The 15427-nt window shown below is 46.6% G+C and overlaps 1 protein-coding gene across 1 annotated transcript in view; it reads right to left on the reverse strand.

The window, feature by feature from the left end:
* Window positions 1-486: 486 nt before the first annotated feature.
* Window positions 487-15427, reverse strand: part of LOC144142050 (uncharacterized) — a 34042-nt gene continuing 19101 nt past the window's right edge. The window contains exons 3-5 of the mRNA XM_077673478.1: window positions 12760-12827; window positions 3505-3588; window positions 487-710 (exon numbers count right to left, since the gene is read on the reverse strand). Coding sequence (XP_077529604.1) covers window positions 595-710; window positions 3505-3588; window positions 12760-12827 — 268 coding nt within the window. The 3' untranslated portion in view covers window positions 487-594. The remainder of the gene's footprint in view (window positions 711-3504; window positions 3589-12759; window positions 12828-15427) is intronic.

A 15427-nucleotide genomic window follows, 5' to 3' on the forward strand; every position in this document is an offset into this window, starting at 1 on the left:
TCCAATCTTAATAGAAGGTGAAGCCCGGCGCCCATAAGTTTTTATGTCTTGGTCGCTGACAGACAATGACATCAATATTTCTGACTAGCGAGCTACTAAGAGCATTGCTGCGCAATTTTGATTAATCTAGATGTTTTTTACAAAACTGCCCCAAATATAAGGAGAGAGTATGGAGAATGCTAACTGCTTACTGGGAACAAAAGTGATGATAATATGCCACACAGCTGAGGGAGGTCTCCTCATTCGAGAAGTCATCGTGCTTTTCCGGCCGGGTGGAGCCGTGAATAAATAGAGCTTGTCGTTAATGTCCGCGATTGCAACGAAGCCGTCCACTGTTAATGGGCGGAAAGTTGAAAGGCAAGGGGGGCTGTGGGAGCACTTCAAATCATGGGGATAAAAGTGCCCGAGGGTGGGGCGGGCACTTCTTTTGGATGCCGGAAGTTTGGTATTTACTGTGATGTGATTACAGTAAAAGGAAGATTAAAGCAGTGTTCTTTTATTTTTTTCAAAAAAGAATAAACATGCGCGTGTTATTCAATATAGATTTAAAGACTTGGTAAGCCCACAGTTTCTGTTTTCCAGAAATTACTCATCTTAGCACACCTTGCTGCGGTCCGAAGGAGCAGCGGGGCCGCATAGGTCTTCAAAATTTTCGAAGCATTCCGAAGGCAGCTCGTTCGCCGCTTCAGTTGGAACAAACAGAAGACAGCCTGAAAAGAAATATACCAATATACGGTCACGAAGGTTAACAATTATTCACTAAGCCCGCACTGAAAAAGGCGCTTTGAGCTGGTAATGCCTCGCCACGGAGTGCACTGTTTATGAGAATTCGTGCTCAGGAATACCACTGGCTTTGTATCTGTGCCCATTGAAGAAATAATAGTTTAAGCACGATTGTTTTACTTTTGCGAATGGCGAATAAAAATAGCGTAGAATGTTTCCTCGTTTCCTTCCCACCTGTCTCAAAATGGTCACATGGCATTCGTCTTTCGTCGTAACCTAAAATCGTGACTATTTTAAATACCAGGAAAACCCTCAAAAACGTACAAGAAGTATGTCAAACTGACCAAAATGCACCGAAAATACCGGAAATCCCATTTAAATTGCACAAAGATGTCATAACTAGATTATATGCCTGATAACAAATATGAATACTCAAATATGACAAACCCTTGAAAAAGAAATAAAATGGTAACGGGATTTCGACCCCGGTTATTATGAGCGCGTCGCAGGAGTGGTGCTAGTCCAGTACGAGACCAGGTGGTTCTGAGCGGTTAAACTGAGGGCCACATGCACCTAGACACAGCTTCAAACATGCCCCTAGATGGCGCCATGCGTCGCTTCGCTGTACTGACTAGGAAACGCCTATACGCGCCCAACCACTGGAGGGTGAGGCACCATTTTTTCAGGTGATTCGGAAGGACAGCACGAGAAGAGCTGCGCCCCCTCCTCCATATTCTCGCCCAAATTCATCGTTGCAAGATGTGGGTGAGCATTGCGCTATGCGCCAGTATTCAGTTGACCTTCTCGCAATAACAGGATTTTTTTTGTATTTTTATATATATATTCTACCGAAGAGGATCCCATAAACACAGCGTAGTTCAGCGGAAATTAAGCAAATACTCAACCCCCAATCCCTTGCAAAAAAACGAAAACAAGGCCATGGGATCGCGGCATCGAATTAACTATGTGATATTTTATGATCGGGACCGACATTTTACTATATCTTTATGAAATACTGCGGTAGCCAACTTCTAAAATCCCAAAAGTGCATGCAGATCTGCATGTAATTTTAGGATTTGTCCCTATCTATCGATAGACCGACATGAACAAACTCATCATGTCGATGCACATACGCCACTACGGATATGTTCGCAATATTGAATGTACACTGAATGTTTGTAGTTGCGATACATTTGATCCTATCAAAACTTGTAAATTGCTTTGTGTTCTGAGTCGCCTAATGGGAATTTTCGGTTTGAGTCAGGCAGCCATCGCAATGTAGAAGTTGAACTTAACACAAAGCTGTTAAACCAATTATACTCTAATGGTATGTTATTCTGGGCAAAATGCCCCAATGCATGCTATTTCTGAACTCTAAGCAATCGCGACAGCCACGTAAATACACCCTCGAGCTTGTGCACCAGTGGCCACAATCGTTGTTCAGTTATACGTTTTTGCACACAAGATCACACTTTCAAATATTTTTTTAACTATCTCACTCTTCCTTATGGATTGAGAAGAAGAGAAAAATTGGCAGCTTGGCAAGGATTAATCCTACTAGAAACAGTGGAAAACGACGTAGTACAAAGGAGGCACAGGCCACGGTGCTGTACAACGTCGTTTCGCGCTGTTTCAAGTAATATGAATGATTGAATCATCCACAGCTGCAGCTTTAAATTCTCTAAAATACTCTGTGGTATTGAGCTATTGGTTGTAGTGCTGCACATGGAAGAGTGAACAGTAATAACTACAAGTTATTTAAACATGTTATCTCTGAAATTGTTCCAAAGTTATCAGTCTAATACAAGTTTCAATAAGCCTTTAGTCGCAGTGTAAACATTGAAGTTCACTTCGCTTTAGCGTCGACGATCTCAGGGCGGCAGCAACGGAGCTCTTTCCTTTGTTTGGCCAGTAGCTTTGTGTGGTCTTCAGGGCAGACTTCAGCACCTAACACTCTTTATAAAACTGTGAACCATGAAAGAAAAACACTGCTGTGATTCACGGCCCGACTCCTCTCGCCAACTTCGTTAAATTTGTGACGTCGATGGCTTCACTGAATTATTATTTTTGGTTGAGGCAAGGTTGCAAATTGCGCTTGTTAAATGCTCTATCACGTAAGTTGGATTACCAGTTATAATAATCCACCAGCACGCTAAGAGTTTCAAGCGTTTTCCTAGTATTCACGTTGATTTATTGCACGTTTTTGCCCTCTAGCACTTTACATAATATGTTTTTTATCTTTAAAACATCACCTTTTTTATCATTAAATCTTAAAACACCATATCTAATGTGATCAAATTTGTAGGCAGCAATTCTACAATTCCGTATTTCATCTTTTTTTTAATTCTGCTTAAAAAGTAGAGGTGCCGAATTAAGATTATTATAATAGTTGTACATGTGCCCATGTTTTTGCTACCGCTGTAATTGCCCCTTTCCGCGGGTTTTTGGAAGTAATTAAACAAAACTAATATTACATAAGGCGACCATGGGCGAACTTTGTTTCTGTCTTAACTAAATTCTCCCTTAAATTGATGCCTCATCTACTAATTCAGCGCCGTGACCCCGTACACGTTTGAAAAATGCAATCAAAATAAGCCCTACGTAAAATTGTAGCATACGACAAACACGGTACGACATATATACCGGTTTTTACTGTCCCTTTCGTTGTTGAAAAAACAGCTGGACTCAGATGATCTAACAGATACGGGCGTTTCATCAGGCGGTCCTCGTTTTAAGCGTCTCGAATAAAGCAATCTCCTAATGTCTAAGTAGGTCTCTTACGTGGTTCGTGATAGACTCCAGTCAGGATCGCGCAGTCTTTCAGGTTGCTGTATTCGACCAGGACGTTTTCATGAATGTTCGGTTCTGAAAACATAAGAAAAAAAATATTAAAACCACTTTATCTTGAACAACGCAGCCGCACAGCTCGTCCTCATGACCATTGAATAGCTTTAAAGGTGCACATGCGGGCGCATATACCTGCAACTGCACATGTGGAAGCCCTTAGACATCCAACCGTTATGGGCCTCCGTCGTCTATAAGATACCCTCCTGTCTCACATCCCAGGCTTTGAAGGGCTTGGCCGAAAGTAAAACACATTCGAGGCGTCGCTCTTCCCCATGGTCCAGCCTTCACTGCCGAAATAAATACTGCTCGACTTCACCAGAACAACCGCAAAAGAGCAGGCAACAGAAAGTTCGGTGCATCGGGCTGTACTGGAGAAAGCTACTCTGGTTACAGAAGAAAAGCAATGAAAATCATCACAGGAAAGTCCAGTGGGAACAGCGACGGCGTCGACCCTTTCACATGACTGATTGCCTCTCTGGACGTCCAAGGAAAAACCGTGGATGTTTTAGAAGTGCAGCCAAACGTGGATGTAGCACCTCACCATCCCGGTCCTAAAGAAGACCCCTAGAGTGGTCACAAAATACACAAAGGAGGCAATCCGAAGTCATCGGTAGTGACACTGCGGCATACCTGTAGACTGATGCGTGTTTTTTCTGCACAGAAAATAGCCACAAGACTGGAGCTTGTTGCGCTGAAAATACGTTGGAAGGAAACAAAAGGCAAATGGCAGGAAGGCAACGCTTCCGCTGCACAAGACCTAATCACCACTGAAATGTGCGCAGCAGCATCATAAAATATGTAAAGTGCTCGAAATGACGTGCCACAACGATGCGGGATCCAGGATTCACCGCACCAAAGGCACCATTAAGCATCAGCAGCGTGCGTGTCTACCGCTCCAGTGAGTTTGGTGTCCACAGCTAACGAAGCCTCCCGACCCGTCGTCTTCTTACAGACTCTAACCATATATGTTGGAGGAGCGGCCAATGCCACCTCAGTTCAAGCTCTCTTCGATGGTGGAAGCCAACGCTCGTTCATTAAAAAGGGGGCATCCAAAAATCTCTGGTGCAAAGTCCCAATACGAAGCGCTAGAAGACAGAGTATTCGGTGTAAGTTAGTCTGAAAGAGACTTTATAATATAGTTTTGGTTTCCGTCACGGTACAGAACAAGAAAGTTCACCACATTGAAGTTTTGAAAACCGAGGGATCTTTGACCAGGAGGTTCCAAGTTCAGAACCTGCGATATCTCATGGATTCGATTACCGGCGATGACCGTACAAATAACCTAGAACGAGGGGATATTGACCTCCTTATGGCTCTGAACATTACTGGGATGTTGTGACCAGAAGACCTTTACTGGGATGTTGTGACCCTTGGGCGGAAACCTCAGAGCGGTTGAAAGAGCTTTCGGATGGTCTATACAAGGCCCAGTTGGAACGCGAGTTAACGAAGCACAGTTTATGCAAACAATTGCACTGAAGGTATCGCTGGACCACTCCAATGCCGCGAACTATTGTGAACGCTTGTGGACGTTGGAGTGGGAGTAACGGATGATGAGGCCGGTTGTCCAGAACAAGAACTACTTGATTGGTGTGACGTTAACATTAAACGAGTTCGTTCCAGATATGCCTTGAAGGAAGACACCGAACTCAAGGACAAGAAGGAAGTCGTTCAGGACGCTTGGTGCAGCTAACGAACCGTCTCAAGAAAGACCCACACCTGCTGCAAACCTGCGATGCTGTCATATCTGAGACTACTGCACAGAGGGCATTGCAGAGGTTGTGTTTGCAGAGGATGTGACCAACGGACCGATGTACAGTCGCCAACCGTTTTTCGGAGTCAACGGGTACTACCGATAATTGCGAATAATCGGGAATTTGAAAAAAAAGGATTCACTGAAAAAAAACTCCATTGACCCAATAGCTGGAATAACATACGTATGCGCTTCTCTACACAGGCAGGCCATCGCGCCTGTATTTCTGCCAACGTTTTTTAGTCACTGTAGGCAGACAGTATTGTAAGCACCCGCGCTAGATTAACAATCGGTGCCTGTGGCGTTGTGGGACGACATCATCCGAGTCGCTGTCCACCTGCGCCAGTTCGAGGGCCTGGCGTACGATTTCGTCATCATCCAACTCGGCACACGGCAGAACGGCACTATCGATGTTGGTGAAATCTTCAAACGTAGCCGCTCCAACAACGACACCGCTAACACGGCAGTCATCGAAAATTTCAGATGCTGCGGTAAACGGGATTTCAGCAGTTGGTTTCTGGGCAAGGTCGCTATCCTCGTCCTCACCGTCAACCACAAATCCTGCCTTCCGAAAGCAGTTGCGTATCGTGTCCTGCGTCACTGCCCTCCAAGCATCAGACAGGCTGCTGATAGCCGACAACATATCCCCACCGTAGCTTTTGTCACTGTCTACACCCAAGAGCACACGATTCAGAAGGCTCGATCGGTAGTGCAGCTTAAAGTTCTTGATGACAACTTGGTCCATGGGCTGCAACACGCAGATGGTAATCAGCGGCAAAAATTCAAAGAGCACCGAAGCTGGAGTCCGAAAAATCAAACGGTGGGCTGTGCGGTGTCCGAACTATCCGTTTTGAATATACATGTACTTGAATGGGACAACTTGCCGTGCCGCAAAAGGTGTTTGAATAAACAAGCGTGTTCGAAGTTTCGGCGTAGGGAAAAACGGTCGGCGACTGTACTACATGCCACACCAAGGGGTGATATGGAAGGCAAGAGACACAACGCTAATCGCAGTGGTATTCGACGCTTCATCGCATGGACACAACGCCAAGTGGCTCAACCAAAATATTGAAAGTGTACCAAACCTGACAGCTGGCCTTGTTGGTCTGGCCTTGAGGACAAAACGCAAGTTGGTTCATTCGAAAGCCTGGTTAAAACCATACTGACACCACTTTTAACCCACACTTCGCTCAAAAAGCTACATAATTAGGAGACAAGGAAATGGCTATGCTACCCACTAGCTCATTTCCCGGAAAAGAACCTATGATGTCACCTATGAGCCTAGCTGTGCGATTGGCTGAGGCCGGTAAAAGCAAAGGCAAATGAGGCACGGGCTATAATCTTTCTGAACAAACTATTAGCTTTCAAATGTAATGCTTATTCATTTTACAGCAGTAAGAAAGGTGCGGTAAATAATGGAAGTTAGGAAAATACACGTAAGCATACAGGTACCGATGCGTACTGCTTTTGGCTCTGGGTGCACTATGCTTGTTTTAGCTCGCCCGCTTCGAAGTTGTCTTACACGACACTGGCCGATTGGCGCAAGCGACGTTGTCCTACATGACCCTGTTTGTCGAGCACACCCCATGTTTTATGAAACGATTACTTTTACAGTAAAAAAACCAGCCTGGTGCAAATGCCGTTAAAAACAAAGCAACAGTGGACAAGCGCCATCTGGAAGGGCTGACGGCAAGCAAGGCTGCAGAGCCGCATGACGCAGTGGAAGTTCGTTTGAATGCACGGACTGATGACTTCATCCGTGGGGTTACGAAAACACACTATTTGGCGGGAGAATAAAAATTCTAACCTAAATTGGTTAACTTCTGAGTGAATGCGGCATCATTTGCTTCCGGAAAAGCGCTGGGGGCACTACAAAACGCGAAATCTTTCTAACAAAACAAACTTGTATTAATGACCCCTTTAACTTTCGTTCGCACAAAATTGCGTTTGTTGCAGATATCTGAAAAGAAGTTCCGTAAATTGGAATACGAGAAGAAGACCGAGACGAATTGAGATTCTTTCGGGGCGAGACTGCGCCAGAAACTACTGGGTTGAAGCCGCGTATGATGAAGGGGCCGTTCTTAACGACTGCGAGTAACTTCCTGCGAGTATCTCGTCACTCCTGGAATTCTAGCGGACTGCCTGCACGTGGACGACATCCTAACTGGAGCAGAAAATGAGAACGAAGCCTTCAAGATTTACACGGGAGCTGATTACATCTTCACTGCTGCCTCATTGAAACAACATAAACTGGCAACGAACCGCAAAGTGAGTTAACAGATCAGCGACGATTCCAAGCATATAGGATACCCGTAGGGTATTCCAAATGTGCGCGGACTATCAAGGTACCCTACCAGCGACGAGCTCACATTCACACCAGTGACGAGTGCACCACCCGATCTTGGAACGAGCACGACAAGAGCAGTGGTGAAAACTACAGCTCGACTGCGTCACCCCCTTGAATGACCGGCACCATAAACCTTTAGAGCCGAAACTCCATTTCAAAAACTGTAGCAACGGAACGTGAAGTGGGACAAAATGCTAACGCAGTACTTATACACTAAGTGTGGGCAGTGGTGTTGTGAACTGAACAAACTGCAGAGAGTGCGTGTGCAACGTGGGTACCTTGCTGCCACAACTGGACCTTCGCAGAAAACAGTGATACACGTGTTCGCCGATGCTAGCCATGTGGCATACGGGGTAGTGACAGATGGTACAGGTGCGGAGGGCAATACCATTCTCATGGGCAAGTCAACGCTCGGAGCGTGTGGCCTGTTCTATTCTTTATTGAAGATAAAAAGCACACCGCAAAGAGCCCATTGCAAACCAGCCCCCTATTCTCGATTTCTGGAGGTTTAAATGAGCATTGCGTGTTGTTTGGGTAGATGGAGACAAAGTGAAGGTAGATTAAAACGAAATATTTTTTTACCGACACACTCAATGTACAATAAATGGTTAGCTTGCTTAGTTGTCGTTGGGTCATAAACATGAAGGAGTCGACAAAGGAGCATCACTGAGAGCTTGAAGGTAACGCACTAAATTTAGCCTTGAGAAATGCAGAGGCGGAGCATGATCACAGCAGATCTAATAAACGTTCGTCCCTTGGCAAGAAATCTCATACGAAAACCACAATTTTGTAGCAAACAATCGAGATAGAACATGCTTTGCAGTATCAATGGCGACGATTACAATATTGGGACATGCAGGCTCAAGCACGAGTTTTCATAAGGCAAAAAAAAAATCACATGCGAGCAACAGAGATTCATCTCTAGAGCAAAAACTTAGAATAAGTGTGTTCTCGGTTAATTATCGGCCCACAGTAGAGTGGTGGGGAAAATAGGTGGAGAAGAATAAAGTTACAGACCGACTGTTAACTTTACAAAACATGAACCGAGCAAGACAACTGACGAAAAGATTGAATAAAGGTGCGCAGATTTGCTGCGTGCACCTTATACAACCATAAGAACGGCGAGAAGTAGACAAATGTTGTGATATGTATTGATAAAACTATTTTGGCACTTATACCGGAAAATGTGCCTGTGTTGGCATCGAAATAAAAACAAGGGGGCATATATCGTGGTCTAGAGCTCAGAAGACATTATAATAAAACGCCCAAATATGGCAATGGATTTCTTTGCAATTGCGCGCCTTTCCTTGGCGTCCACCGTTGCCATCTGCAACTGTTTTTTGACTACACGGAGCACAAAGCCACCTTTTGATTGACCGAGCTAGAAAAATTTTGGAAACTGTTGCTACAGGAGGATGCTGCTCAGGAATTTTGTTGAACGCACGGGGCTGGTTTCCGATCTAGATAAAGACCGACGCGAAAATCTCACACAAAAAAATAAATGTCTCATTCTGCACCCGTGGCTTGTGACTCAACCTTCCTGATGCGTTTTCAGGGGGAATTGCAGGCGCAGCTGACATGGTAGGAGCTGTTTCCTTTGACATTCCAAGCAGAGTGTGTAAAGTGACGCAAATAAAAAAAATTACACCAACTTCCCGTAGGGGAACCCTGAGTAGTATGCGAAGCTGTCATGGGATCGATTCAAGTGCCCATTAGTTATCAGCTCGTCGTTCCCGTGAGGGTAAGGTACGTAGCTACCGTTATATTTACCGTTTGGTTTCCATGGTAACTACCACACTTTTCACTTACCGGAAATACGAAATGGGAAATTGCCTTGACCCCATGGCTGTTTCGCATACTACTCAGTGTTCCCCTACGGGAAGATGGTGTAATTTTATTGTAGGGGGGGGGTGTTAGAGGGGAGAGGCATTAAAGAAAGATAGAGAGAGAGGGAGAGAGAGAGAGACGTTGTACGTGGTATGAGTTTGTCTCTATTTAAGCATTATCATCATCATGTTCAACGTAGGTGACTTCGAGCTGTGGTTGGCGTTCCGCTTTGATTATGACCGCCTTATGGTCTGTGAAATGTAAAGTCAAGTGCTGTTGTAGTGAATGAACCCTAAATTTGCTGAAGATGAGGTCGATGCACGTTCCCCGGATGGTTGTGGGCTGCTTCTAATTACGGCCCGCCGAGACTCGCCGACGCACGCCACTGCCGACGACTATGAAACCTCGAAGGCGCGTGTGGCGTGCTCGTCTCGTGCCGGCCCAGGAAAACACCGGCAACACTGTCGCTCCGGAAGCCATTGAAGGGACCGGGCGTTCAGCAAGCCGAGCATGCGCAGTGGGGTTTTGGACGGCGCAACAACAACGACAACGAGAAAGCAGGGACATAGCCCCGAGCATGAGATGCTTCGCACCTAATAAATAAGGCTGACCACAAAGCTTGCCGTATTCATTGTCGAGCTGCGTTTCACGCCCGGGAGTGGGGTATGCATCCTGCATCTTTGCACCACTGACAATTTAAAAAAAAAACAATGCAGAAATTTAAGAACTTTGTACTGCCAGTTGAGAATTTTTGCAGCCGATCTGCTTTAGAATGGGGGTTTAAGAAGTCGGTTTCACAAGTACGTTGATTGGAAATCATTTTACCAGGGCAACGCAAACCGTTTTGTGGGTGAAACATCGATGGATCGGTATAGGTATTCCTTAGAATGATAAATTTCTATAAGCCTGCACTTTCAGAGGTGTGGGCCACCGATGTGCCTTGTAGGAGGCTTACGGGCCGATTGCCATGCGCACCTATTGAATCTGCGGTGGAATATGTCGGAAACAGTTTGTGTAAGTGTGTTCATTTTTGTGCCCTTCCGTCGACATAGTGAGCGATAGAGGAGTAAAGAACGACATAGTGGCAACAGGGCGTGCAGAACGCAGCTTTCGAGAGTGGAGAGGGATGCCTTCGCAACGCCGGACTTATTGCCAGCGGTACGATAAGCCGAGCTGTGGCTCACCGACTGCCTCTCCCACGACTGGTCTTGCGACTCCCGTTGCCGCTTGTGCGCGTTGCACAATCGAGTCTGCAGCCGGTACAGTCTCCAAAGAAGAAAAAAATACGAAGGGCGGTTGAGACAAAACGCCCGTACTTGTGTGAGAAACAGCAATAAACGGGCAGCCGATGCCGCTACTGAAGCTAGCGAACATGACCACTGAAAGCGTATACAGTCGAACACGGATATATCGAACACGGATATATCGAATTTTCGGCTATATCGAACTCGTAAATTATCCCCTTGAAAATCCTTTGTAAAAGTATAGAAATTCGCACGTTTATATCGAACGGTATTTTTACCCGCCATCGGATATATCGAACGCCGCGCGAGCTGGAAGGTGCACTTCGGCACTCGCTGCGCCCCGCGACCTTCGCCACTTATGCGGCACAGCGCCTCCGCCGACACCCGAAACGCTTGAAAAACGTGAGGGCTCGGGGGCTCGGACTGCGCTGTTGGGCGCCGGCGGCCTCCTCCTTTCGCCTTTTCTTTCTTTTTTGTTGTTGATGTTTTGTGAGTTTTGATCAGCGTGGGACGTCGAGCTGGGCAAGTCGGGGCGTCGCGCTTGCCTTCTTGTGGACAACTGCTCGGCCCACCACACCACTTGCGAGCTCAAAAACATCGGACTGAAGTTTCTGCCGGCCAACACGACAGGGAAGCTGCAACCGCTCGACCAGGACATCATCAAGTCTTTCAAGGTGGGCTACAGGAGGCGACTCCTTGATAGGCTGCTGGTCAACGTCCGCATGGGCACCGAGCTGAAGGTTGACCTGCTTCATGCCATTCAAATGCTGACGGGCGCCTGGCGAGACATGAAGACGGACACAGTGGCCAACTGCTTCCGGAAGGCAGGCTTCGCGACGGCGGAACTTGCGGAAACCGGAGAAGACGGCGACGAAGAGCGCATAGAGGACGCTTTCGCGAGTTGTCAACACTCTTCCCGGCTGCCGTTCCACCCGAAGTGTCTGCGGACGATTTAGTGGAAGTGGACTGCAATGTTCAGGCTGTTGCGAGCCTCGCTGACGAGGACATTGTAGCTGCGGTCGCAGGGACCCAGGATGCCCAGGCGGACAGCTCGAGTGGCGACGAAGATCCTCCGAACGGGCGGCTACACGCGCGTACTCCGCCGCCGAAGTAGCGGCAGCGTGCGGCTTGATTCGCCGTTGTTGTGGCGACATAGAGGGAACCGGGCTGTCGCACCTGGAAAGCCTCGATAAGATCGAGGCCAGCGTCTTCAACTTCATTTCGAAGACGAAGAAGCAGACCAAGATAAGCGATTTTTTTTTCACGGAAATAAAACATTCCGTTGCATCGTTTGTGCGGAATTAGTTGTCATTGTTGAATGCGCCGATTGTAGGTGATCGTCCGCCACAGGTAAGGTCTCGTTGCCTTTATTTTTTTATATCGAATTTTTCATATATCGAACTAATTCGCGATCCCCTTCGAGTTCGATATATCCGTGTTCGACTGTACAATGCAAGAAAGACACAGTGCAAACGGGACGCGCGGAAAACACCGCGTTGTGGACACCTGAAAACAGAGGAATGCGTGCCTACTGATTTGCGCGCTAAATTTGCGAACCAGGTCGACGATGTGTTGACGCATTCCGAAAGATCGAACGATGTGTCTTCAATACTTTTTATACTGTAAGTTTTCTCTGAGTATTCATTTCGGAAGAAAGGAGTGGTCCATGTTTTCAGTACTGGTACAATTGTTATGCTCGATCTTTAAACCTTACAACTCTTTCTCTACTCAGGAATTATGAACATTCGTTCTTAGATTATTGTACTTCAAGCTCACCCGGAGTGATACCATTGTGTGTACGTATCTGGGTTCATGTTTGAGGCGCAGACAGTTAATTTAGTGCTGCGTTGAAAAATAACGATTAAAAAAACAGATACGCAGTCACGCTTATTTTGTGTACAATAGAAGCTTCAACAGGGTTAATATGGTAATGATCGAAATGTCTTTTCCTGCGGTGGGATTAATAGTTTGTTTTAAATTCCTAGATTGCTAAATTGCTATTCGGGAGATGGGATACCAACCTTCGTCCGTGGTGTAGACAAAGCTATTTGGGGTCGAGCCACCTGTCAAATAGAATGTAGTATTCTTCCTGAAAATGCGGGGTGGGAACAGGTAAGTAAATACACACACATACAAAACCAGAAAAACAAACAATAAAACATACAAAATCCGCAAAAATGAAACAACGTATCTTACTACGATCGCTTTTCAAATAAAGGTACTGACTGCTGCGTAACTGCTTCGTTCGTAAGATCGTTTCCTTCAACAATATTTCGACGAAAAAAATTGTAATAATCATTTGATGGTTCATAGGGTTTATAGAAACGCGTAACGGCGTCTTGTGTTATAACCCGATGAATCTGTTAAAATACAGGGAATGTCAATGAAGCAATGTCCTCTAATAAATTGAAAGAAGAACTTCAGGGGGCAAATCGGGGTTCTTTCTAAGACCGGTAACGAGCCACCTTATTGAAGAAGAGTTGATATTGGGGGGAGACCATATGAATTGTAAGCGGACCGTACAGCCTTTTTTTTATGTGAACGCAGAGCATCGTAAAACAGCATTATATGGGTGGAATGTTTGGTCCATACAAGAAAATATTTCTTTCCATTGATAATACAGTATCTTTTTTACGGAGTATGATGCATAAAATAGTGACGCGAGGATATAAACCAATACACTTCACACTATCCCCACGTCTGCTTTTAAAATCGAAATGGTACATCTGTTTCCCGCTGTAAACGCGCTTCACGCGTGCTAGCGATTTAAATGTTTTATGACTGCTTTGAGTAAAGGGTTGCGCGGCACAAAAACGGCATAGCGGGGGAAGGCAGCGTACATTCCTGCTTATAAAGCGCGGTTCAATACTCACTGATGGGTAGTATGTGCTCATCTGCGCGTGCGTCACACTTTGCTAGTCTTAAGCGCACGCATGAAGGGTTCGTAGTCCTCTCGCCTCGGGTATGCCGTAGGCTCGTAAGTGGATGGTCGAGACTTGATGGTCGTAATGGTCGAGACTTGATACTCGGGCCGTGTACGAGATGGCCGAGTATACCACGGCATAGCAAACATGTACTCTTAAGAAAACGTCGATCTGTCGCAGTCTCCAGGGCTCCGACTTCCTACCAGCGGCTGCCGGCTTCAGCGGGCAGAGGGGGGCAATGGCTGTGTAGCCGTCTAGATTGACTCCGAGGCAGCAGGTGATGGCCTCCCTCCATCGAACTCCGTAGAGCTGTTGTGGTTTGGTGAGCCATTCGCCTTGCTACGCTTCCTCTGACTCGGTAAAATTCAGCGGAGCAGGCGAACAGCAGCAGAATGATAGCGCGAGCACGACGATCTCCCTCGCCTGCTCTTTCGACGAGCGTATACAAACGCATCATCAGCGTCAGCCAAGACCTTTAGTTCCGGCCGCCGCCGAGATTCCGGGCGCACAGCATTATTTCCTTTGAGTACTCGTAGCTTTGGCTTTTGACTTCACGTAAGCTTTCTTTGCTCATTCGCTCGTTCGATCGCCCGCTCGGTCGCATAGGACCCACTGCCGCACCTTGGCCGCACTGAGCCTCCCTTAACAGCAGACATGTTTAAGCTTCAGCTTGGCCCAGTGGCGTGGCGTCGTCCACTCTTATTTGTGGGCTTTCCCGATGTGAGGAGTTCGCAAAAAACAAAGAAAACGGTTCACGTGCATCTGCGCCTCAAATGGGGAGCACAGACGCCGAGTTCGCGAAGGCAGTTGCCGCGGGTTCTAGCGCGTTCTAACGTGGTCCACTTTGCGAGAGATGTGAAAGCCAGTGGACGACGTGACCCGGGTCTGCCTGTAATGGCGAATTTTCAGCGGGGAGGTTGTAAATTCATGTGAGGCGCAACAGCAGGGTTTCCGACGAAGGGTGCCAGATCTGAAGTTTCTCGAGCGTTGCACCACTAGTGGAAGATCGCGATTTTTTTGTTTGCGGCCGCGTTTTAAGGGGGAGATGAGCGGGGGGGCGCAATTGTAGGAACGTGTGTAACTTTCCGTCGTCCTCATAACGCCCGTTCTCCGCGCCGTGGCATCATCATCATCATCATCATCATCATCATCAGCCTATCTAGGCCCACTGCAGGGCAAAGGCCTCTTCCTTTATTCTCCAATTACCTCGGTCCTGTGCCAACTGTGACCAATTTATCCCCGCAAACTTCTTGACCTCATCTGCCCATCTCACTTTCTGCCACCCCCTGCAATTCTTGCCTTCTCTAGGGATCCACTCTGTTACCCTTAATGACCAGCGGTTATCTTGCCTTCGCATTACATGCCCTGCCCACGTCCATTTCTTTTTCTTAATCTCCACTAATATGTCTTTAACACGAGTTTGTTCCCTGACCCACTCCGCTCTCTTCTTGTCCCTTAATGTTACACCTATCATTTTCCGCTCCATTGCACGCTGAGTCGTTCTCAATTTAAGTTGAAGCTCTTAGTGAGCCTCCAAGTTTCTGCCCCGTAGGTGAGTACCGGTAAGCTGCAGCTGTCATACACTTTCTTCTTCAGGGACAATGGTAGGCTGCTATTCATTATCTGAGAATGTCTGCCATATGCACACCACCCCATTCTTATCCTTCTAATTATCTCTGCCTCATGGTTGGGATCTGCGGTCACAACTTGGCCTAAGTAGATATATTCGCTTACCGCTTCCACTGCCTCGCCACCTATCTGAAAT

The sequence above is a fragment of the Haemaphysalis longicornis genome, unplaced genomic scaffold, assembly GCF_048455015.1.
Source record: "Haemaphysalis longicornis isolate Haplotype H1 unplaced genomic scaffold, Haemaphysalis longicornis Haplotype H1 scaffold_6, whole genome shotgun sequence".
Taxonomy (NCBI): Eukaryota; Metazoa; Arthropoda; class Arachnida; order Ixodida; family Ixodidae; genus Haemaphysalis; species Haemaphysalis longicornis.